The sequence below is a fragment of the Akebia trifoliata genome, chromosome 4 (assembly GCF_017979445.1).
Source record: "Akebia trifoliata isolate Shusen 1 chromosome 4, ASM1797944v1, whole genome shotgun sequence".
Lineage (NCBI taxonomy): Eukaryota > Viridiplantae > Streptophyta > Magnoliopsida > Ranunculales > Lardizabalaceae > Akebia > Akebia trifoliata.
In genome coordinates, this window is record NC_141378.1 from 18,323,855 (window position 1) to 18,349,702 (window position 25,848).

Here is a 25,848-nt window from a genome sequence, read left to right on the forward strand (position 1 = left end):
ATAAGGCAGAACTTGTTTCTTACAAATTTGAAATTGGTTTAATGTGCTTTTGAACTTTGATATATAATATATCATTTTTCAAATTTAAAAATAAGGTGAAGAAAATGAGATTTGTGACTCTCAACTCTAAAATCAGTCATCAGAAATAGCTAAAAGATATGTGAGAAATCAATTGCAATAATTAGATTTTGAAAATTTTAATAAGAGAATATGGATTCAAAATCCAAATCAAATGTCCACAAAGTTTAAAGTATTCAATTAAAATAATTTAGTGGCAAAGAATATTTCCCTTTCAAGATAAAAATAATAATAAACAGTTAATCCGTCATTGCCCATGTGTTGACATTGTTGGCGACCAACTCCAATCCATTGAATGGCAGAAAGACATGTCAAGGAAAATACCTTTACCTAACCAACATGTCGAACCCTTAGATGTCTTCTGCCAAGGTCATAACGCCTCGAATGATTAAGGTCCCATTTATGTTCATTCCTTGGTTATTAAGATGGGGATAAGATAGAAAGAATGATTGGGTGTACATCACTAAATCAAGAATTAGATTGTGTGTCTTCCTTGATATATTACTTAGCCGAGAAGGATTTGTTATAAATAGTAGACTTGGAAGAATATGATTTTACTAAGTACACAATGCACATGAAAGGAAAGGAACAATAACATCAACAACAACAAGGTCCAAATTCTATAGGAGAACCACCAAAGTCATAGAATAAAAAGAAAACGAACCAGAAGTCGTGCCAACTTAACCAGAGGGAATTTATAATAATTACACCTCAACTCTTACTTATTACACCTCAATTTTTTAAATTATTTAACACACCCCGATTAAAAATTAAAACACACTCTTCAAACATTACAATGTTTTGGCTCAAATTATAGGATCAACATTACAAAATATTATAACACTCCTTCAAACAATTTCAAATGTAGTTTACAATTATGTTTAAGCTCATATAAAATCTTAAATCCAAAAAATAGAAATCTAGTAAAACGAAAAAACAAACAAATAGAAGTAAGCTTTTATTGGCATTCCAACTTTTACTTATTCTCGACCATTTACTTTTTTTTTCATAATTGGGGTGTGATAAGTAAAATTTGGGGTGCCAATAGTAACCCTCTATTTATAATAGGATAAATTACACTTTCATCCCATATGGCTTGGCATAATTCTATGTTGACCCCCTTAACATTTTGATGATTACAATTACCTCCTCTTGCTATAGTTACGTAACGGGCTCACTTACCCACCTTCTGCACTAGCCATCAACCTAACATTCAAAATAAGATTTTTAATTTTATAAAGACTATTTTATCCTTTTTATAATGTTATCTTTTTCATAAATAAATAAAAAAAATTATTGTAAAAATGGGTTGATGCGTGAGAGTGAAAATGTCTAGAAAAATGACCTTTAAAAGAAGGTACAGATCCCAATCACTCTCTCATTTAGGATTTTGTGAAGATAAATGATATTTTGACGCCGGATGTGGTATGTGTTAGAATTATAGATTCTTTTTCTTAAGATACACAACTGCAAATGTTTATGGGGATGTACAGTTATGTCTTATGAGGGAAATATTTATGATTTGAGCACATGTCACATCAGTGGATGGGGACGTGCATCTGAGGGGCGTCATAATTCTATGTTGATGAATAGCTGTGATAATAGGAATGTGTTGGATCATTCAATGGTCCACTCCTCCGTCGCCTTCTACTACTATTTCTCCTTCACGATGATGGTGATGGTGGTGGCGGCACAACCTCTTGGTGAAGTCTTCCGACATGTCTCTTATTCGGAGTTCATGAAGGGATTTGAGATGTTGAAAGCCATCGGGAAGCTTTTTCAACTTTGGGCAATCTCCTATATAAAGTACTTTTAAGAAGGGCATCATCCACTCATCTATCTCACTCAATTCCTCCAGCTCAGGCAAATCCCATATCCCTAAGGATTTCAGTTTTGGAAAACTTAATTGCCGTCCCTCATTGCTGCTCCTGCTGCTAATGCCACCCCAACCAATCTGCCTTCCCAAGTAACTGTCCTAATATAGAAAAGTACCTCCAAATTGGGCAATTGTGCCAAGGTGGTGAGTGGGTCTGCCATTAAATTGTTATTACATAATACAATTCTCTGTAGGCATTTCAGAGAGTGTGTCCACTGAGGTAAGTGCCCTTCCTTCATAACCCCAACTAAATCCAAATTTTCAACGGCATCACAAAGCCTTACGCAATATTCTTCTTTGTCTTCATGAACCAATTTTCGCCAAGAACTAAAGAGAAGATGCCTTAGTTGTGGATAGATTAGCAAACTTTCCACACTTGTATAACAAGCATCTAAAGTTTGCAAGTTCTGTAGCTCATATAATAAATCTGGATATTCATTCACCTCTGTTCCCCTCACATTTAAATAACGCAAGTAAATCAAGTGAACCACATTACTTGGCAAATGTTTTATCTTTGTTTCTGACAAATCTAACACCCGCAACCATTTGATGCTCTTGTTATTGGATTTAAAAGTGTAGAGAATTTAAATGGAGGATGAGGTCTTTCTTGAGTGATGTTAATGGAGATTATCATCAGAGAGAAGATGGTGGCTTCTCAGATTAAAGGGGAAGGGTTCCCTCCAAGGGCAAAGAGATAAGAGAGAGAGAGTCCACTAATAGCTCAACTGAAGAATTTACGGTGGAAGAACTTAACCCAGAGTAAGGAAATGCAACCATAAGAAGAGAGGGGAAGACGATACTATGCAAATGGTTGCCAAATGTTTTGATATAAACTAATTAAGATGACTTAAATATCTTTATAATTCATTTTGCACTATCTACAACATACATTTTGGATTTTTTATTTTTATTTTTTATTTTAGAGTTACATTGGATCAATTGGACTTCGGACATGTAGCATTTCAATTTTATTTGGTGGGAGTTACCTTTGTCCGATTTCCATGCTTGTAAATTCTCTATAGGTCAGCTTAACCTCCTATTTAGGAAAATTGAAAAGTGTGCTCTGCATATAAAAATATACTTTAATTTCTCATACTTTATCGTATTAGGCCTTATTTGTTGATCTAGAATCAATTTGATATATTATATGATTTTTATCTTTATCATAATCCAAATCCTCCATTTTTAGGTTGGAGCAGATCTGATTTGGGTATGATCTAGTCATGCTGATTGATACTCCCTCAAATTCGATTTCATAGACAAATGATTTTATTTTTATTGAACAGAGACATCAGGCCTCTTAGAGCACTGATTAATCCTCAAGGCACATGCAATCCCTCCCCACGACACCCACCAGATAATTTCTGGTATTAGTCTCTTGGCGGTGGGAGGGCTTAAGGGGGCGATTCAAACTCAAGACCTCCACTACTTGAGGTGTGATCTAGGCCACCTCACCAACCCTTACATGTTTATAGGAGAAAAATATTATTTCTAGTAAATATTGTAAAACACAAGGAATCCAAATCTTCTAAGAAAATCATGCTCTTAAGATTTCAGCTAAGAGGACAGATGAAGATTTCTTCTCTAGTTGTGTGTTTGGGACAAAGGTACTCCGTTGCCAATCCCCATGGCTTCAAAGAACCAATTTCCACGAATATCCATTTGTAATCAAAGAGAGAAATAATTCTCATTGCTTTTCTTTCCCAACATTCAAACAAACCTAATTAGCACAGTTCATGAACTATTATAATGACTATTATACTTGTAAATTATATAGAGGTGATGGATAGATGTTAGAAAAGTTGAGATTACATTACTTTTAACGCTCAAAGATAAAAAGATAAGACTAATAAAGTATGATGGAAGTGCAAAAGACTTCTTTATCTGGAATACATGGTGTGTCCAGGGTTGGTTACATAATATAATTTCTATAATAATAGTAAAGAAAAGCATGTTTCTTTACAAGAGGGATTTGACATGTTGATGTTCTTTAGTGCAGATTGCTGGCTCCAGAATGGAGCTGGACTGTCCTGCTTGGCATTACCTGAAGGACTCCTGGTTCCTCTGCCCAAAAAAATAATTTCAGTCGATAATAATGTTAAGAAGCAATGATGATCACGATATAACAAAATGCATGATCAGAACTCATTTAAGTCTTTGTAGGTCCAATACCAGAATTAGAACAATAACTCCGTCATGATTGACCCAAAACTCATTGTAGCTCCATTGCCAGAATCAGAGTTTAAAGATCTGACTCTTGTGGATTGTCTTGACTCTTGACCAAGACACAATTGATTTTTCTCCTGCCCAATACAATTTCTCGAGATGATACCATAGATCTAGGCCAGGATAGACATGTAATGAATTCTAATACATGTTCTTCTAGGCAAATCATAATGACAAAGTCGGGATTCGGAAAAATTGTGACAAGGGAAAATATTTAAAATAATCAGTAAAATTCAGAAAATTTTGGGAGTATATTGTTACTTAATACAATATTAAACAAGATTTCTTATTAAAATATATCTTTCAGAGGTTTGTGAATAAGTCGGGATTAAATCACTGATTGAAAGAAGTGCATTAATTGGGACTTCTTAAAAAAATTGGAGAATTTGTCACTATGGGCAGATCTGCTAGTGCCCTCAATCGCATAGGCAACTGTCTAGGTAAGTGTCAAGTTTCTGAAAAACACGATTTCCCTATAAGATCCACCACCAATGGTCTGGCTTCTCTGGTAAAAAGAAATGAAAGAAAGAAAGAAAGAGGTATGCTGTGTCATACCCCAAATCCATCCTTTGGGACTAGATCATTGCCTCATTAACAGAGATGCCAAGGGCATAATTAACTATTCAACAAATATGCGAATTATACCACTGAATAATACAAGAATCGATTAAAACAAGCGAACAATTTAAATATATAGAAAATTTGTAACTTTCAGACAAATTATTCATTTCCCTAATTAAACAGCACACACGCAGGCACATGGACATTAAAAAAGGTGTATAAAAAGGGGTTAAAACAAATAAACCTAATTTTGTTACAGTTCTATGTATCTCATTATCTCACACGGTAGTACATTCTTCATTCTCTCCTTGCCCTTCACGGATCACCTTTAGACAACCTCAGCTACTATATATCGTCTGTGTCCAAGGTTATCTACTAGTAAGCCTGTTTCTTCTCTTCCTTTTCTCTGTCTTTCTTTCTCTCTCTGCCCTATCTCTGGGGTTTTGGGAAGAGAAGCTTAGTGAAAAATCATACTCGATTAAGAGTTTTCTGTGTATTTTATGAAGCTTCCCGTTGATAGTTCAATGTTTAATGTAATTTTAGAATATGAGAATTAGAGTGCCAATCTCATATATATATATATATATATGAGATTATTTAAATAACATATTATTTCATAATTTCACTTTTCTGATCTATTAAGTTGATATGCATGCACTGGAGGAGTTACGATAACCCAGATCCTTCATATTGGGAGGCATGGGTTAATGTAAGCAAGATAGCGAAGCAGACTGGACAATTCACATTATTCACAGCCACTAAAGAATGTTGGAATTGGGACCATCTTATAACACCACATCAGAATACCTCGACAACTAGATCATTGATCTGCAGGATTTTCTGATTACACTTTCAGTTAAAGTGGTTTCAGCTGATGTTATTGTTAATAAATTTAATACTAACAAGAAGGGAGTTTGGTTGAGGGGTTGATGGCCTAGATAGGGCCCATTCAACTCTACATTAAGTAAAGAAATAGTTAAAAGGCTTCTTCTAATTACAAAGTCAAGAGGTTCTTCAAATTCTCTTTATGTAGAGAGTGGATTTGATTGCTCGTACAAAGACATGCCCTTACAATAAAAAGGCAGACTAGTGGGTTTTCATGTGTGCATGCAAAGTCTGATATCTCGATGTGGGTGGAGTAAGCAATGGCCAAATTTTAATTTTAATTTATTAAGTAAGCTTAATCTTCTTGTTCCTTGATAAGCAGCCTAATATTTCTTTTATCATTGCATCAAACAAAACAAATCTACATTTATGCTTATTATTTGCATGTAGTACCATGGTGCAACATTACATAGATAACTTTCTTCTGCAAATTAAATTACTATAGTTGATGAACAAAAGAGAACTCCCAAAAAATAATTATCTAATAAACAAAGATTTTGTGCCAATAGTAGGAAAATCTCATGTATAAAAATATAGTATAAGCACAACAATCCATAGGAACAAGTAACACAATAAATTAATTTATTTGACAAATTATCATTTAAATATGAAGGGTTTAAGAAAATACAAGAAGCCAAAGGCAAAAGAGACGAAGAAAGTTGCATAGGGCAGAATTCCAATTGAATCCTGCCCTACACATGGGGTGATCTGAGAAGGGCTTGAAAACCGAGCAGGTTAGTTTTCCGTATAGCCCAAACCCATGGTACCTCGTTTTGCAGGAAGCTCTGTTCAGCATAGTAGCTGAGTCGAGATGAGTAGCCACTTTGCCTAGCTTGTAAAGAGTCGAGTAGGGCAGAGGCCCAAGATAAGCTCTCCCCTTCTCTAAGTAGAGAAATGGAGATAGTATTCCGAGAATCTAGGAGTGATTGATCAAGTCAATCACACCCTTTCTTAACCATAAGGAGTTGGCCTAGTGGCAAGCCGAGTCTTGATAAGCTCCCCAAGAAGAGTAGGTCAAGTGTTTGAAACCCCACGAAGCTATGAATTTCTTGGGGCCACCCTCCAGGGTCCAATGGACCCTTGACTCAACCTGTTGCACGGAGGACTTTCCAAGGGAGCAGTGCGTGTGACCGCGGGATTAGTTCTACCAGAAGGTTGGGGATACCCACAATATCAAAAAAATAAAATCGCACCCTTTCCTAAATGGATAGCTTCCAAATTAGGGATTCTTTCCACTAACGGACTCCTTGATTGGGAGAAGATTATTCCCACATCCTTGAGATTTTGGGATAGGATAATTCCAAATCCCTCTAAGCAAGGAAGGGGATTACATAGCAAAGGGTAGGAGTTAAGGAAAGAATATTGCCTATAAAAGGGGAAGAGACCACTGAAGAACGGACTTGTTGGGTGGTAGAAGAATTAGACATCTATTGTTTTACGGCATATTTGTCTCCAAGAATCCTCTAAGTTGGGCGTCAGAAGGTGTTTGGCAAGTACCACACCAGTGCCCCAGGGGAAGAAGGAGGTCACAACATTGAAGCCACGGCTTGAGGTGTTAAGGGTGCGATTGGATTTTAGCCCCACAAAAGTTAAAGCTAAACCAGAAAGGCCTTAAAGGGTGTTATAGACCAAAAATACCGACTTTTTTGAGATACCAAAGCATGAGAGCAATAGCACTCTGAAGCCCCAACCAGCAGCAAATGCTTGCTAATCCACAAGTTCATAAGATACAAAAACAATCACAAAAAGCTCTCTCAACGCTCTAGAGTCCCAACTATAAGCAAGAGGTTCCCTCAAAAACACCCAATTCTTAATTCACCACGATTCAAACTCTAAAATGATAATTTTCCCACAGAATTCTACTCAAACTAAATCTTCCTACACTACCATTTCTATAACAATTTAACCAGACAAACACCCACGTGTCCAAATTTCATCAATCTCCAATCACTTCAATGGACCATCGGAGAGAATTCGATTAACAACCATCAAACATCTTTTACACAAAACAAAACTTAAAACCACAACAAATATTCAGTTTTAATAGTTGATTTCAATAGGACACCCACCACATGCAAGAGATCTCCAGAGAAATTCAATAATTAAACAGAGCCAGAGAGAGATGACTACTTGAGATTTTTGAAACCTGATCAGGAGTAAGCTTAGCAGAGAACCCCATAGCAGCGTTGCTGTAACTGTAAATTAAAGCGTCTTTCGCACTCTCCTCACTAACAAATACATCAAACCGGAGAACATTTCAACAAACATAAACCCTAAAGAAACTAACCCTAACCGTAATATCAGAGAGAGATAGATAGAGAGAAGAGAACCTGCCGAGAACAGAAGCAAGGGTTCTGATATGGAAAGCTTTTGGTTCTTCTCCCTCTGGTTTCTCTGTGTAAATGATGTGAACAGCAGCTTCTCCATTACCAGAAACAGTGCCCGCCATGATCGAAATCAGAAACAACAAAGATATCAACAAAAACGACGAAGAAATCAACAAATTTCTCTGCATCTGTGTTCTTGACTCTTCCGATTTCTCCCTCTATTTATTGTTTTATAGACTTCGTGACGAAGTTATCTGAACTTTAAAACTCTTCTATATTTTTTTTGGACGATTTAGTTATGCCGCTCCACATTTTGGTCAATATTAGAGGGAGTCCCCTGTATTTTTTAATTTGATGACATGCCTCCTTGACCTTGGTTTTGCTTGAGAGATTATCAAAAAATGACCTAAATACCCTTATCTTTAACATCTAGCCAATGAGGATATTTTTCATAAGGGTGGCAATTCTACCACAATCCATCAACACGACTCGAAAAAGACAAGAAGTTGGGGTGTTTGGGTTGAGCCTAATCATGTTGACTCGTCCAACCAAATTATTAAACAAATCATGTCTAGTTAGGGACATCAACCTATTTTATAAGCATGTCGTATTAACCTATATACAATCTGATTAGTATATAATCCACTTAATAACTGAGTGAGCTTAGGGGTTAAGTAAATTTTCAAACACCCTTACCTCAAAATGACAAAACATCACACACAAATGACCTATTGCCACCCCTAATTTTTCATCCCCAAATTTTTTTGTCATGAAGATGTTAACATCTATGAAAATTTATTTTTAATCTATTCAATCTTGTCCTTAATCGATCATATTCAATATCTTTACAAAAGATCCTTATTTTTTTAATAAAAAATCTATAGTTCATATCTAAAAATGTTATCTTATTCTACATACGAGTTTGTCATTTTCAAGTTGTGAATTTTGAGAATAAACTTATTTAACATTCGATCCATCTTTTTTAGTTTTTTTTATTTTTTTACAAAATATTTTCAATTTTACTCAAAATTTTATCATTCTACTTCTCTAAGAAGAATTATCTTATTCTCGAGATTCGAATGTTAAAGAAGATAGAATCTTAGGTTGAAAATGAAGGTAAATAATATAAATAACAGGATACAACTAATTGAGTTTAAGAAGAAATAAAAATAAACCAAGGGATTTTTTTATTGAGCCTTCAAAACATTCAATCTTTAGTTACTCGCAAGAGTTATCCAATCTCACGTTCAACTTTTGCTTTTCAAACACACTCTTGTATAATTCTTGAGATTTAAAGGTTGGAGAAGATAAATTATTATTTAGCAACTTGTAAGAATTGTCAATTTTCGTTCAACTTCATTTTTCAAACAAACCTAAAATCGTAATCTTCAAAATGAAAGTAAGAAAGTTGAAGATGACCAAATTTGGGAGAAAATCAAGGGATTTTTGGGTGGAGATTAAAAAATGAGGGCATTTAGGTCATTAAATTAGTCTTAAGAGTAGAAGTGTTAGGCCAAGGGCCATGTCATCCATTTAAAAACACAGGGGGGTATCTCTAATATTCATCAAAATATAGAGGGGTATATCTAAATCACCCTCTGTTTGTGTTTTTTTCCATTTATATATCCTAACTCTTGTTTGTCTCGGAGTTTTCGTCGCTTCTTAGAAATGCCACGTGGCATACTTTTCGACATGTGGACTAGAAACGTTCTCGAGTTGGACCATAAATTGACCCGATTGTGTCCAATAGATTTTATATTTTTATAATAAATAATAATAATAATTTTATTTATACAAAAATAAGAGTGATAGAACACCAACATATCCATCTTGTAATAAGAAAAATATTATAATTATTTAAATAATTATGATCCAAAGGAGAGGAGATATGGAATATGGGCCGATTTGGAGCAATTGGTGGGCTTGTACGCATAGCCCAACATTACCTCTATCCAAGAATAGGAAGGCTCCTACAATATATGAGATATATTTTGTGAAATATTTTGAAAATGTTGGCCAAGTTAAAGAAAATTTGACCAAGTCAATCTAATTTTATTTTTTTCATGTAAAATATTTAATTATTTTAGTAATTTAAATGTTTATATTTTACGAAATATGATTTTGTAACAGAGCATACTAATCGACCTTAAAATAAAGAATTTAACATGAAGAATAATTAGGTTCGTTCAAGTCGAGACTGAATCTCTAATCTCATACATGAAAACATTGGCTTTAAAGCTCATCGTCAATTTGACTAATTTGTTGTGTCTAAGTGCATTATCATTTGACACATTTTATTTTATTTCTTTCAATTTTTTTCCAATAATACCAACGATGAAGGCTCTTGTTCTAATGATTTCTAGCTATGAAAAAAAAAAAAATCAAATACACTCTAAAAAAATCTAAAAATCGTCAAAAAGTTTCTAAAACTCAAGCGCTTCTTCCAAGTTTCTACAACACCGAAATATTGAGTTATTGCCCAAGAAGAGTTATTGACCATTTTGGCCATGACAACGACGAATGGAGAATAAGATTCATATAGCCTATGAAAGGGAAACCCAAGTATTTATAATCTATTTGGTCCAAAAGTATATTGAGTTATGGGTATGTGACCAAAAGGGGTATGCCTAAATAATTAGTCTTTTTTATAATTTTAATTTAAACAAAATTTATTTTGTGCCTTTCTTTTAATCTTCTTCTCATTCTGTTGAGTTTAATCCCACATCGGACACTCATTGCCTTATATATATATCTCTCTCTCTCTCTCTCTCTCTCTCTTTATAAGCTCTTTGGCCTCTCCGCTCATTGTCAATTGGGTTTTATCCATGATCCTTTGACCAAGGGAGAGTTGGCCGGTCCTTCAATTAAGGATTTAATGGGGGCAATTAAAGGCTTGTTTTCCATGATTTAGCTTTAATCATGGGACAAATCTAGTCATTATTGATCCACGATCAAGATACTTTCTGTTTATAATTGATTCTTTGCTATCATGACAATTGTTCAGATCTTGAGTGAATATTCTTGTGAATATACGAATGATTTGCCATTTAATTCAATCCACGTCATTTTGTCCCTCACGTTTATGTTCTAATATAGTGGGATTTTACGACCTACCCCCGCAATAACTTATGAGTTTTTTACCAAAACGGTCAAGTATTTTGCCAATATTATTGAAAGGGCCATATATCCATTTTGGTATTTTTCATTTTTATCAAAATGGGTATGTACGTTACTCATTAAATTGAATTTACCTTTATATCTTTATTTTCAACCTGAAATAAATTGCAAATATAGTTATGACTTTTTCATAATTTTGTAAAAAAAAAAAAAAAAAAAACGTTTGTCTTTTATTTAAAGCTCACAATCCATTTTGGTAAAAACAAATAAATACCAAAATGGATATCTAACTCTGAGTGAGCGAGTAACTCTTGCCTCATACTTGACCATTTTCCAATAACTTATTTATGCGCACAATTTCATTTCCCTTGTTGCAATCACATTTATGTTGCAAGTAGAAAATATCACGACGACGACAACAACACACGTATTCAAATCTTGAAGTTGCATGGATACATCTTTTGATCCACTAACAACCCATTGATCAAGAACATAGAGTCACACAAGAATTTGCTCAAAGTCCTGATTAATGTCGCTAATTACAAGCTTTGGCACGTCTCAAGGCGGTGAAAGCTAGTAACCTATAACCCACAAACATGAGAACCAATGCAGCGATGCACACGCCAGGATGAACTTGCTCTTTGACAAACTTGCAACTGGCTTTGTTGCTACTAGGATGGGAGCAACCTAATAGGGCCAAGATCTCGTCCCCTTCCCCGAATTGTATGTCAATGAGAAGTCTATAACAATAAAAGATAAAGGAGGTATACTTGATCCAAGCCATACAAGTTGGAACCTTTTGCACATAAAATCCCCCTGTGAGCACGAAGGCTAACATTATAACATAAAATCTTCCCCCTGTGGCGAAAACTGCATTGGAGGCCGGGATAACTCCCCAAAGATGGCCATGAAGAAAAGGAAGCCGAGGCGATCTTGAACATCATGGATGCTGGAATTCCACCACATGAAACCAACTAATAATGCGGCGAATATCACATGGAAGACTCTTAGGGAATTGAATGATTCATGTTTTCTTTCTCTTAGGCTTCTCTGGAGGAGAATGGTGAATCGGTTGAACCAACTTGTGTTGGTGTTGGTGTTACTTCTACTACAACACCTCTTGTTCTCTTCATTGTTCCTTTGGTTGTTGTCTAAGACTACTTTGTCTTTGGTGGCGATGGTGGTGGTTGAATCCATTAAAGCCTTAACCTTGGGAGCTAATAAGTTCTTGTATGAGGAGATTAGTGATTGCTTAATGTTGGGCTTGTTCTCCTCCCTTTGATCATTAAGTTGACACACCCCTGCATAAGTTGTAACAATGCGTTCATCGTTAAATTATAGATAATAAACTCCAATGAACAAAACAAAATATCGCGATAGAGTAAATTAAATCATCGTCAAAGTCTTATCCCAAGAAGAAAATACCTAAGTTTCTTATTTTGTTTTTGTTTTTTTTTTTTTTAATTTTTAAATATTTGAGTAAGCTTCATGCACCCAAAACATATCTTAACGTTACAATGTCATAATAAACCTTATTCACATATTTATGCTACTTTTAGATTTCTCCCAACCAATTCTACCAACTCTTAGAAACATCTATTCAAAACTCATATATATTTTCATATGTTCCTAAAGCAAATTTAATATGAGAAACTTAGAATTAAAAAAATAAAAAGATTTACTTCATCTCTCAACAGGTTGTGCCCACTAAAAACTCAAGCTAATTTTACGATGTAATCAAGTGGACATTACAACGCTCTTTAGAGTTCTCTCAACTCAATGAGACACTCGAGCACTCAATAAACACTCCAAATAAAACAAGATATATTTAGGAAGGAACTTGTATTAGTTTCTAAGATGTTTCAACTATATAAACTGGAATGACAGTTACTCAAGCATCGTCAGGTCATTTGCATGAGTGTTGCAAAGGTCTACGACAATGAGCTATATTTACTCAAAAGATCCCTTATGTCAAAATTTTAAAATAATACACAATTTTTGGTACCATTTTAAATTTAAAACTTGAGACTTCACCCTAAACCTTAATGACATTTCACCTAATCAAAATACATTGTTATATTAGATTTGAGAATAAAACCTTCGGATTAACCACCAACACTACACACTACTTGATCAATCCATAACACTTATATATATTAATTTCCAATAAAATCCTTTCTAGCTACTTGATAAGTTTGGGGGTACAATTGACATTGAGTGAAGAGGCCCAAGAGCAAAAAGAGACAAGGCAATAAGTGTCCAATGTGGGACTAAACTCAACACACCCCGGCACGTGTGGATTGGACTGGATCAAGTATGTGGAGATATGAACTGAGTGACGAGAAAGAGAGAAAGGCCATCTCTCATACCATGATAAATTTAGGGGTCTAACTCAAAATTAATTGACAATAAGTGGTGAGGCCCTAAAGTTCATAAGGAGAGAGACAAGACGATGAGTGTTCGATGTGGGACTAAACTCAACACTACTTAAATTACGATTGCTACATGATTTGGTGGTGGCTTTTAGTTTTTGAAAGTCAAAAGCATGCTTGGTAAGCACTTGGCTTTCTCGCCCATTCAAAGGTCAAAAGAATAAAATAAAAAAATAAAAAAAAGTCATAAATCAAAATTGATTAGACCAACAACTAATGAGAACATAACACGTGACCACTAAAAACCTTTTCCTCTGCCTAGGATACCTAATACAGTTATACTTTAGGGTGATTGCTCTGTTAATGACATGTGTTCCTCACTTCGAACTATCCTTGTGCTAGCCCATTTAAGAGCATCAAACAATTTTATTTATGAAAATTTAAAAAAAAAAAAAAAAACAAACAGGAGCGACCTTATATTGGCATTCCAACTTTTACTTATTCTCAACCATTTACATTTTTTCGTTATTGGGGTGTGATAAGTAAAAGTTGGGGTGCCAATAGCAATTCTCTATTTATAATAGGATAAATTACACTTTCATCCCATATGGCTTGGCATAATTCTATGTTGACCCCCTTAACATTTTGATGATTGCAATTACCTCCCCTATAGTTATGTAACGGGCTCACTTACCCACTTTCTGTCTACTTGCCATCCAACTACACTTAAAATAAGATTTTTAATTTTATAAAGACTATTATGCCCATTTTATAATGTTGTCTTTTCCATAAATAATTTTTTTTTTTATTGAAAAAATGGGTTGATGCGTGAGAGTGTGAAAAAGTTTAGATGAGGTCATTTTTATTTTATATTTTTAATAAAAAATAAAATAAGAGGGTAAAGTGGTAAAATGACCTTTAAATGAAGGTACGGATTCCAATCCTTGTTAAAATGAATGAGTGAAAGAGATAGAGAGATCCCATCAGACTCTCGCTCTCACTCTTTCATTTAGGATTTTGTGAAGAATAATAATATTTGGATGCCTCCTTGTGCTAGAACTATAGATTCATTTTCTTGGGATACACACCTGCACATATTTATGAGGGTTATATATCTTGTGGGAAAAATTTATGATTCTAGCACATGTCACATCTGGGGACAATTTTAAAACTCCTCAAGACAACTCAACTGGATTGAATTTCAAGATTACTCAGCCCCAAAATTAGGTGTTCTTGTATGAGAAAAATTAAATATCTTTTATTTATTTTAAAAGATTTTTTATTATAAATATTTATAAAACTAATAAATTTTTGTTCGACTTCTTCAAGTTTACTTGCAAGTTTTAAAGTTGACTTGACTAGATAAACATTTGAGTTTTAAAATTATGATTCATTTATATAATAAATATTTAAATTTTAAAAAAAATTATTTTAATCAAAATCTACAAAATTCCAATTGACTTGGTTTAGTTTTACTAACTCAGCCGAGATTTGCAAAATAACTTTCAAAACATCTCGTTTATCTTGGGAGATGATGTGAATGTTGAGATGTGTATATTTGCATCTGTTGTTGAATGAGATCAAGATGATTCAGGTGAGTCATATTGATCCCGGATGGGATTTAAAACCATGATGTGGGGGTGAATTTTTAAGAGAGATTCTCTTGGCACACCAAATTGAACTTACATGGATTGGTGTGTTATAAGTTAGAGTTGGTGTGTTAATAGAATTTCTCATTTTTAACCCACACTAGTAGACTTTAATCAATTTTTAGTATTGGGCACATTCAAATTAAGAACATCATAAAATTGTAAGTTATTTCATTTCTACCTTTGTTAAGAAAAAAAAAATGAACTACTTGAAATAACATTCCAATTAGCACTACTTGAGAACAAAGTGTGCCAAAACCTATAGATGTTTTTTTCTTGAGAAACGAGTCATATACACTTAAGGCACGTTCACGGTTCTCTCCACACATAATGCTAGTTGGAGTCTTTTATAACAAAGCTTTTTCTTTATTTAGAATGGATTTAGATTCCTATTTTGGTGAAAATAGTATCAAACGACTCCCAAAGATGGTTGAATATGATATATTTGTTGTTAAATATAAAAATCAATCCGAGTCAAGTCTGAATATATCGACCAGGCATAAGCTTAGTTGACTTTGGTTCAATGGAGGCTAAGGGTTGATATAAGATACATCTCACCATTTTACGAGTGGGTTAGGGCTCATCTAAGTCGGGCCCAAACTTGCCCAATGAGCATTAATTACTCAGGGGCCACTTGTGAGGACGCATCTTAACAAACCTGGTGCATGTGTTGCACATACCCCAGGACTAGTCCTTGGACAAGACAATGGTCTATGATTTGGGCAAAAACCTATATACGAGCCCCGTCCATTGTAAGGTGTCATCAAGGACGAAAATTCATTTTAACTTACACTAAAGGTATAATGGTCTTTTTCAAAAATTTGTTTCACTTAATATATAATGGTAGTTTTAAGAAGTTTCTTTGTGGATTAAAGCATGCCTCGTGTCATGGCAGCTCATGGTACCTTAAGTTCAAGCAATTTATGGTTGAATGTGGTTTTAAATAAAAACCTATTGAAATATGTATATACATGTCTTTAGCAAATTCACCATCACACATTCCATAAATTGTAAAAAAATCCGAGAAAAGAAAAACACTCTAGATAAAAAAAATTCCAAATGGAGGACCAACCAATTAAATTGATTAATCAATGAATTATTATATCTTATTCAACATTCAAATCTCAATAACAAGATATAGTTTTTAAGGGGATTGAAGTTGATGGGTTTTTAACAAGAAAACAGGTTTTTGAACCCAATTCACAACTATTTAGGATCGGCCAAATGAATTTGACTCCATTCAATTCTAAGAAATAAGATTGTGTCGACGCCCTACTACTGGATCTCTAGTCTTTTTAAGCCCTCTACTCACTCATTTAGAAGTATGGACAAACATGTTCCATCTCATCTCACTGTAGTTATAAATCGATCTTCACCTTGCACCATCCTCTGCCCCATCATCCATAACTCTTATAACTTCAAAATACAGTACCAATTCTCTAATCTTTGAGATTGTAATTGTTAATAACTACCAACTCGACATATTGTTAATAGCATCAATTTATCATTCTACATCTCCCTTACATATAGAAGCACTGTCACAAAATTCATGATTTTTTCAAAAAAATTGGAAAATCTATTTCTCTCAGGTTGACATATAAGCCCCTATTTTAAGAATTTCTCGTTGTCAGTTTGATGAGAATGAAACTTCAATTACCTCTATTTTAAGAATTTCCAAGAATACAATAGTTTACAACCATCACCATAATATCTCATTCAATTCCTCCAGCTCAGGCAAATACCGTATCCCTAAGGATTTCAGTTTTGGAAAACTTAATTGTCGTCCCTCATTGCTGCTGCTGCTGCTGCTGCTGCTGCTAGTGCCACCCCAACCAATTTGCCTTCCCAAGTAACTTTCCCGATATACTAAAAGTACCTCCAAATTGGGCAATTGTGCTAAGGTGCTAAATGGGTCTTCCATTAATTTGTTGTTCCATAAACTAATTCTTTGTACGCATTTCAAAGAACGTGTCCACTGCGGTAAGTGCCCTTCCTTCATAACCCCCCATAATTCCAATTTTTCAAGATGGAGATGGAAAGGAGGTGCTGAGGACATATTGGTTTCCAAATCAAGGATGTCTTCTTTGTCACTGGTACTGGATGAGCGTATTGCCAAATAGCGAAGGTATTGCATCTTCTCAACGGCATCACAAAGCCTTACACAATATTCTTCTTTGACTTCATGGAGCTTTAATTTCCGGAGTTGGGTTAAGTAACAAAGTTGACTTACTAAGCTTTCATCAAGGACCACCCTGCCTAGTGTCTGCAAGTTACTTGAGTTGCTTCCCCTTCCCCTTCCCAATGTAAACAATCTCACAAGAGGCTGCGAACTAAAGAGAAGATGCCTTAGTTGTAGATGGATTGGAAAACTTTCCACACTTGTGTCACGAGCATCTAAAGTTTGCAAGTTCTGTAGCTCACATAATAAATCCGGAAGTTCATTCACCTTTGTTCCCTTCACACTTAAATAACGCAAGTGAATCAATTCAACCACATTACTGGGCAATTGTCTAATCTTTGTTCCTGACAATTCTAACACCCGCAACCTTTTGATGCTCTTGAATATCGTTTCAAGCACACTCAATGGAAAAAAATTGTCAACATCAAATGTTAGAAAGGAGCGGGTTTTTACACTAAACGTGTTTAATGGAATGCTATCCGAACCATTCTGAATTGCTACTATACGACATTGCCCATCGACGATTCTGGTATCTCTTTTCTCTGTGAAAATCTCACCAAAATTTTCCTTCTTAATTAGATGAATGGCCATGTCACGCATGAGATCGTGCATTCCACAACCTACTATTCCGACCTCGTAAGACTGGTTAGTTGGAGCTTGCAACATGTTTCTCTCAATGAGCTGAACGAGGTACCCATGTGCAACCTCCTCAAGTGTTTTCCGAGGATGATCTTCTATAAAACCTTCAGCCACCCACAAATGGATCAATCTTGACTTCTTGATTTTATAATCTTCCGGTAAGATTCCACAATACAAGAAGCAATATTTTAGATGATGAGGTAAATAATTATAGCACGGTAACAACACTCGACTAACTCTTTCAAGATCTTGATTATTACTCAATTCCCAATCAAGATTTTCAAGTACGTCATTCCATTTTGATTCATAACTGTTTTTTTGTGACATGAGACCACCAATGACAACAACTGCAAGGGGCAAACCACCGCACTTTTTAACCAATTTCTCTCCAATTTCTTTCAAGTGCTCCGGGCAACCCCTAAAAAGATTGCCACTCTTAAATGCCTTTCTACAAAAGAGACTCCAAGCTAACTCATGGGGTAATCGCTCAACTCGGTGAATGTAACAAGTCTCTCCTACAGGTGAAGCTACATTTGATATGCGGGTCGTGAAGATAACCCTACCACCACTTTGAGGCGGTAATGCATATTTAACAACATCCCAAGCTTTAACATCCCACATATCATCAAGGACAAGGACATACCTCTTCCCTTGCAAATAGGTGTACATTATTTCGCGCAAATTGTCCAATTCCATTGCCTCTATGTCACCTGGAATTTTCTCCTTCGTACTTTCATGAAATTTTCGAACCAATCGTTTCAGCAAAACCTTTTCTTGGTAATCTTGGGACACGGATACCCAAGCGTTACAGTCAAATTCCCCTCCCAATATGCTCTTATAAACTTTCTTGACGAGTGTCGTCTTTCCAGATCCACCCATGCCGACAACTGAAATTATTGATCGTCGATGAGCCTCTTCTTCTTTTAGCAGCCACTCCCGTAACTTTTTCACATCTTGATCAATCCCAACGATATCATCTTCTTCGACGAAAGGATCAGACACGCCGTGATCTCCTCCCCTTATTTCTTCATCGTCTGGGCCGCTAGTTCCTTCTTGTGGAAGGTCGTATCGCATCCTTCTCGTATGGATGTCATCAACCTCTTTCTTGATGATTTCTATTTGAGAATGAAATTGATGACGAATCCCCATCTGCTTGAAGAAAGTTTGCACATAATGAATGCAGAACTCAATATTTAGACAACCACCAGCCGGTTCTCCTGACTCGATGAGAGAACTTTCCATCCTAGATTGGAATTCCTCGACAACATCTTCAATTTCGTAGGCTTCATCTATCATTTGTGCCACCCACTGATTCACCAACTCATTTCTTACTCTTTTCTTCTCTACTACTCTTAGTACTACCTTCATCGTAGAAAGTTCATCACATATGAACTTAATGTCGTTGCTGATTCCTCGTTGGATTTGCCATTCTGCCACAGCTTCTTCAATTGCCAAGTCTTTTAATTTGGTGATAGCAGACTTCACTAAAGCTTCTGCTGCCATTTTCAAATTCTCTTGGTATGTAGATTCAAACTGAAGAACAAATCAAACCAAACCAATCGAAAAAGAAAAATATTTTGATCTCAATTAAGTTGAGTTCACACTCTCTAGATTCTTTGCATGGAATATGTGACCTGCACTCTGCCTCTTAATTCTTGGTCTAGATCTAAGAAATTTTTTACTTAAATCATGGTGACTGAAACTTTTTCTTCGTTCACATGGTAATGTACTCATTCTCAAATCCAACAGGAACATAAAGTAATTGTTTGTGCTGGCAAGTAATGGAAGATTAGTGGTGAAGAAAATATATTTTATACGTTGGGATTATAACCTAATAATTAAAGGTATGAGCTGTTGGGTAGAGTCACAGGTCAAATACAACAAATATTCGATTTGTTAAAATTTTGAGTTCTATTCAATTTTGAAGATTGGATAAACAGAAAATAACTGACATATGCTTCATAGGTATATTATTCGCCTCATTACAAAAATTTGATAATAAGATAGTGATTTAATAGTGATGGTGATGATGATGATGATGACGATGATGATAAAATTAGTTGTAACGACATAAAATTTTATGTGGGCATTGATACTAAAAAGTAGCATATCTTGGTGATTGGAGAAAATATAATGGAGCTTGAGCGAATATGTAACACCAACACCTTGTGGGTTCAGAGGAAAAAATAGAAAAAAAAAAACATTTGAGATTACAATTATATGTCATATTTAAACAAAATTCAACAATAATTTAAGACACCAACCTGATTAAGACTATGTTTAGGCACTTGGACTTCTTATGTTCCAATCATATTTCTAGATAATTTAATATTCATTTTTCTTCTCATCACCTCTACAAGGCTATGATAGATTCTCAGAACCATCTTCATGATCTCGTTGCAACGAAATATTTATTAAAAAAATTAATTAAGGGCACAAATAAAATTAAGCTCTAATTTTTTTTAATTTATGAAAAAAAAAATGAATTAAGACTCATACATAGCTAATCGAGCGAATGGGGCTCAAAATGCAGAGATCTAGATAAAAATCGAGAGTAAGACCAATGGCAACAAGATTGAGACTAAGATGGGGTTATGACCAAAGCCAGGGATAGTATCAAAAGATATAGATCCCAAGAAAGAGAGAGTCTAATTAACCAATCAGTGGAAGGACAAGGAAAACTCTCTGTTAGGGGACATCCCTGGGCCGGAAGCGCTTTTCTAGCTGGGTGCCTGCTATTGTTCACATCGATAGGGGTTCGATTCGTATATAGCTATGGGCGGGGCAGGCAAACTCCAAATGGATAGGGGTAGAGGATGTGAAACAGATTTAGCCTTCCCCATGAGTGAGAGTTCTACCAAAAACATGTGGAGGAAAAAAGAAAAAAAAACACACACACACACATACATAACAGTAGACTATTCATTTTAATTCCGATAATGGTAAATTTCCATTATCTTTGTACAATTTCTATGCTTGTAATTCTCTATAGGGCACCTTAACCTCCTATTTATGAAAATTGGAAAGTGTGTTTTGCATATAAAAATATACTTATATTTCTCATACTTCATCAGATTAGGCCTTATTGGACCAAGATATGGTCAATCTAGAACCGACTTGATATATTATATGATTTTTATCTTTTTATCATAGTCCAAATCCTCCATTTTTGGGTTGGAGCAGATCTGATTTGGGTATGATCTAGACGTGCTAATTGATTCACCCTCAAACACGATTTCATAGACAAAAATGATTTTCCTTTTATTGATTGGAGGCATCAAGCCTCTATAAAGCACCGATTATAATCCTCAAAGGCATGTGCAATCCCTTCCCACAACACCCAACAGGTAATAAGTCCTTCCAAGAAGATGATCAAGCATACAACTCTTCCTCCAAGTAAATATCAGCCAAGAGGACGTCAAACCCGACAGATGAAGATTTCTTCTCTAGTTGTTTGTTTGGGACAAAGTTACTCCATTGCCAATCCCCGTGGCTTTAATGAACCAATTTCCACAAAAATCCATTTGTAATCAAAGAGAAATGATTCTCAACGCTTTTCTTTCCCAACATTCAAACAAACCTAATTAGCACAGTTAATGAACTATTATAATGGCATATTATACATGTAAATTATATAGAGGCGATGGATAGATGTTAGAAAAGTTGAGATTACATTAATTTTAACACTCAAAGATATAAGATTGACTAATAAAGTATGATGGAAGTCCAAAAGACTTATTTATCTGGAATACATGGTGTGTCCAGGGTTGCATAATATAATTTCTATAATAATAGTAAAGGAAAGCATGTCTCTTTAGAAGTGAGATTTGACAAGTTGATGTTGTTTAGTGCAGATTGCTGGCTCCAGAATGGAGTTGGTATGTCCTGCTTGGCATTACCTGAAGGACTCCTGGTTCCTCTGCCCAAAAAAATAATTTCAGTTGATAATAATGTTAAGAAGCATGATATCCATGAAGAAATTGAGTTTCTTTTCAAATAATAATACCAATGATGATCGCGATATAACAAAATGCATGATCAGAACTCATTGAAGTCTTTTTGGCTCCAATACCAGAATTAGAACAATAACTCCATGATTGACCCAAAACTCAAAAAACTCATTGTAGCTCCATTGCCAGAATCAGAGTTTAAAGATCTGACAGTCGTGGATTGTCTTGACTCTTGACCAAGACACTCTTGATTTTTCTACAGCCCACAATTTCTCGAGATGATAATATAGATCTAGGCTAGGATAGATATGTAATGAATTTGAATACATGTTCTTCTAGGCAGAATCATAGGGACAAAGTCGGGATTCGGAAAAATTGTGACAAGGGAAAATATTCAACAAAATCGGTAAATTTCAAGAAAATTTGGGAGTATATTGTTACTTAATACAATATTAAACAAGATTTCTTATTAAAATATATCTTTCAAAGCTTTGTGAATAAGTCGGGATTAAATCGCCAATTGAAAGAAGTGTGCATTAATTGGGACTTCTTAAAAAAATTGAAGAATTTTGTCACTATGGGTAGATCCGCTAGTGCCCTCAATTGCATAGGCAACTGTCTAGGTAAGTGTCAGGTTTCTGAAAAACATGATTTCCCTATGAGATCCACCACCAATGGTCTGGCTTCTCTGGTTAAAAAAAACGAAAGAAAGAAAGAGGCATGTATCTCATTATCTCACATAGTAGTACATTCTTCATTCTCCCCTTGCCCTTCACAGATCACCTTTAGATAACCTCAACTACCATATATCGTCTGTGTCCAAGGTTATTTACTAGTAAGCCTGTTTCTTCTCTTCCTTTTCTCTGTCTTTCTTTCTCTCTCTGCCCTATCTCTGGGTGTTTTGGGAAAGAGAAGCTTCGTGAAAAATCATACTCGATTAAGAGTTTTCTGTGTATTTTATGAAGCTTCCAGTTGATAATTCAATTAGCTTTTAGTGAAATTTTATGTTATTTTTAGTTTTAAAGTTGTTTAATGTTATTTTAGAACGCGAGAATTAGAGTGCCAATCTCTATTAATCTTACTTAATAGATTTGAGCTATTTATTCACTTCATGCTTTATATATATATGTATATGAGATTATTATTTAAATAACATATTATTTCATAATTCCACTTTTCTGATCTATTAAGTTGATATGCATACACTGGAGGAGTTACGATAACCCAGATCCTTCATATTGGGAAGCATGGGTTAATGTAAGCAAGATAGAGAAGCAGACTGGCCTATTCACATTACTCACAGCCACTAAAGAATGTTGGAATTGGGACCATCTTATAACACCACATCAGAATACCTCGACAACTGGATCATTGATCTGCATGATTTTCCAATTACACTTTCAGTTAAAGTGGTTTCAGCTGATGTTATTGTTAGTAAATTTAATACTAACAAGAAGGGAATTTGGTTGAGGGGTTCATGGCCTAGATAGGGCCCATTCAACTCTACAATACGTAAAGAAATAGTTAAAAAGGCTTCTTCTAATTACAAAGTCAAGAGGTTCTTCATATTCTCTTTATGTAGAGAGTGGATCTGATTGCCCGTACAAAGACATGCCCTTACAATAAAAAGGCAGACTAGTGGGTTTTAATGTGTGCATGCAAAGTCTGATATCTCGAGATTGACTCCCATGGGTGGAGTAAGCAATGGCCAAAATTTTAATTTTAATTTATTAAGTAAGCTTAATCTTCTTGTTCCTTGATAAGCAGCCTAATATTTCTTTTATCATTGCATCAAACAAAACCAACTCTACATTTATGCTTATTATTTGCATGTAGTACCATGGTGCAACATTACATAGATAACTTTCTTCTGCAAATTAAATTACTATAGTTGATGATTCCAACAAAAGAGAACTACCAAAAAATAGTTATCTACTAAACAAAGATTTTGTGCCAATAGTAGGAAAATCTCATGTATAAAAATATAGTATAAGCACGACAATCCATAGGAACAAGTAACACAATAAATTAATTTATTTGACAAATTATCATTTAAATATGAAGGGTTTAAGAAAATACCAGAAGCCCAAGGCAAAAGAGACAAAGAAAGTTGTATACAGGGCAGAATTCCAATTGAATCCTGATCCTACACGTGGCGTGATCTGAGAAGGGCTTGAAAACCGAGCAGGGTAGTTTTCCATATATCCCAAACCCGTGGTACCTTGTTTTGCAGGAAGCGCTGTTCAGCATGGTAGCTGAATCGAGATGAGTAGCCACTTTGTCTAGCTTGTGTAGAGTCGAGTAGGGCAGAGGCCCAAGATAAGCTCTCCCCTTCTCTAAGTAGAGAAATGGATAGAGTATTTCGAGAATCTAGGAGTGATTGACCACATCAATCACACCCTTACTTAACCATAAGGAGTTGGCCAAGTGGCAAGCCGAGTCTTGATAAGCTACTCAGGAAGCGTAGGTCAAGTGTTCGAAACCCCACGAAGCTATGAATTTCTTGCGGCCACCCTCCAGGGTCCAATGGACCCTTGATTCAACTTGTTGCACGTAGGACTTTCCAAGGGGGCAGTGCGTGTGACTGCAGGATTAGTCCTACCCGAAGGGTGGGGATACCCACGATATCAAAAAAATAAAATCACACCCTTTCCCAAATGGATAGCTTCCAAATTAGGGATTCTTTCCACTAACGGACTCCTTTATTGGGAGAAGATTATTCCCACATCCCTGAGATTTTGGGATAGCATAATTCCAAATCCCTCAAAGTAAGGAAAGGGATTACATAGCAAAGGGTACGAGTTAAGGAAAGAAAATTGCCTATAAAAAGGGAAGAGACCACTGAAGAACGGACTTTTTGGGTGGTAGAAGAATTAGACATCTATTGTTTTACGGCATATTTGTCTCCAAGAATCATCTAAGTACCACACCACAGCCATAGCTTGGCAAAGAAGGAGGTCACAACATTGAAGCCACAGCTTCAGGTGTCAAGGGTGAGCTTGGATTTTACCCCTACAAAAGTTAAAGCTAAACCAAAAAGACCTTAAAGGGTGTTATAGACCAAAAATACCAACTTTTTTGAAATACCAAAGCATGAGAGCAATAGCACTCTGAAGCCCCAAGCAGCAGCAAATGCTTTAGAGCTAATCCACAAGTTCATAAGATGAAAAAACAATCACAAAATGCTCTCTCAACGCTCTAGAGTCCCAACTGTTCTATAAGCAAGAGGTTCCCTCAAAAACACCCAATTCTTAATACACCACGATTCAAAACTCTAAAATGATAATTTGCCCACAGAATTCTACTCAAACTAAATTTTCCTACACTACCATTTCTATAACAATTTTTTAACCAGACAAACACCCACGTGTCCAAATTTCATCAATCTCCAGTCACTTCTATGGACCATTGGAGAGAATTCGATTAACAACCATCAAATAACATCTTTTACACAAAACAAAGAGAGAGATGATTACTTGAGAATCCCAAAGAAATTCGATGATTAAACAGTGACAGAGAGAGATGATTACTTGAGATTTTTGAAACCTGTTCAGGAGTAAGCTTAGCAGAGAACCCCATAGCAGCGTTGCTGTAACTGTAAATTAAAGCGTCTTTGGCACTCTCTTCACTAACAAACACATCAAACAAATCAAACCGAAGAACATTTCAACAAACATAAACCCTAAAGAAACTAACCCGAACCCTAATTTCAGAGAGAGAGAGAGATAGAGAGAACAGAACCTGCCGAGAACAGAAGCAAGGGTTCTGATATGGAAAGCTTTTGGTTCTTCTCCCTCTGGTTTCTCTGTGTAAACGATGTGAACAGCAGCTTCTTCATTACCAGAAACAGTGCCCGCCATGATCGAAATCAGAAACAACAAAGATATCAACAAAAACGACGAAGAAATCAACAAATTTCTCTGCATCTGTGTTCTTGGCTCTTCGATTTCTCCCTCTATTTATTTGTTTTATAGACTTCGTGACGAAGC

The 25,848-nt window shown here is 35.3% G+C and overlaps 3 protein-coding genes across 8 annotated transcripts; all 3 read right to left on the reverse strand.

Moving 5' to 3' along the window:
- Positions 1-3,716: 3,716 nt before the first annotated feature.
- LOC147404287 (subtilisin-like protease SBT3.11) lies at positions 3,717-8,224 on the reverse strand. Of its 6 annotated transcripts, none has more exons than XR_015177727.1 (4): positions 7,957-8,220; positions 7,757-7,854; positions 4,127-4,257; positions 3,717-4,018 (listed from the first exon to the last, which is right to left on the reverse strand). XR_015177727.1 is itself a non-coding variant. In XM_086440159.1 (4 exons), the coding sequence occupies exons 1-3, from the start codon at positions 8,139-8,141 to the stop codon at positions 4,132-4,134; spliced, it is 393 nt and encodes a 130-aa protein (XP_086296285.1). In that variant the 5' UTR covers positions 8,142-8,224; the 3' UTR covers positions 3,717-4,018; positions 4,127-4,131. The 6 variants fall into 6 exon arrangements, 4 of the variants coding, with proteins under 4 accessions (XP_086296285.1, XP_086296288.1, XP_086296287.1 ...); XR_015177728.1 differs by having other exon boundaries at positions 7,696-7,854; positions 7,957-8,219; XM_086440159.1 differs by having other exon boundaries at positions 7,773-7,854; positions 7,957-8,224.
- Positions 8,225-16,790: 8,566 nt separating this feature from the next.
- LOC147404288 (disease resistance protein RPM1-like) lies at positions 16,791-21,360 on the reverse strand. Its single transcript, XM_086437834.1, has one exon. The coding sequence runs from the start codon at positions 19,410-19,412 to the stop codon at positions 16,791-16,793; it is 2,622 nt and encodes an 873-aa protein (XP_086293960.1). The 5' UTR covers positions 19,413-21,360.
- A 201-nt stretch (positions 21,361-21,561) lies between these two features.
- On the reverse strand, positions 21,562-25,848 carry LOC147404289 (subtilisin-like protease SBT3.11). The gene is made up of 3 exons (XM_086440163.1): positions 25,601-25,848; positions 25,390-25,487; positions 21,562-21,828 (listed from the first exon to the last, which is right to left on the reverse strand). Exons 1-3 carry the CDS (start codon positions 25,783-25,785, stop codon positions 21,755-21,757), a joined length of 357 nt encoding a protein of 118 aa, XP_086296289.1. The 5' UTR covers positions 25,786-25,848; the 3' UTR covers positions 21,562-21,754.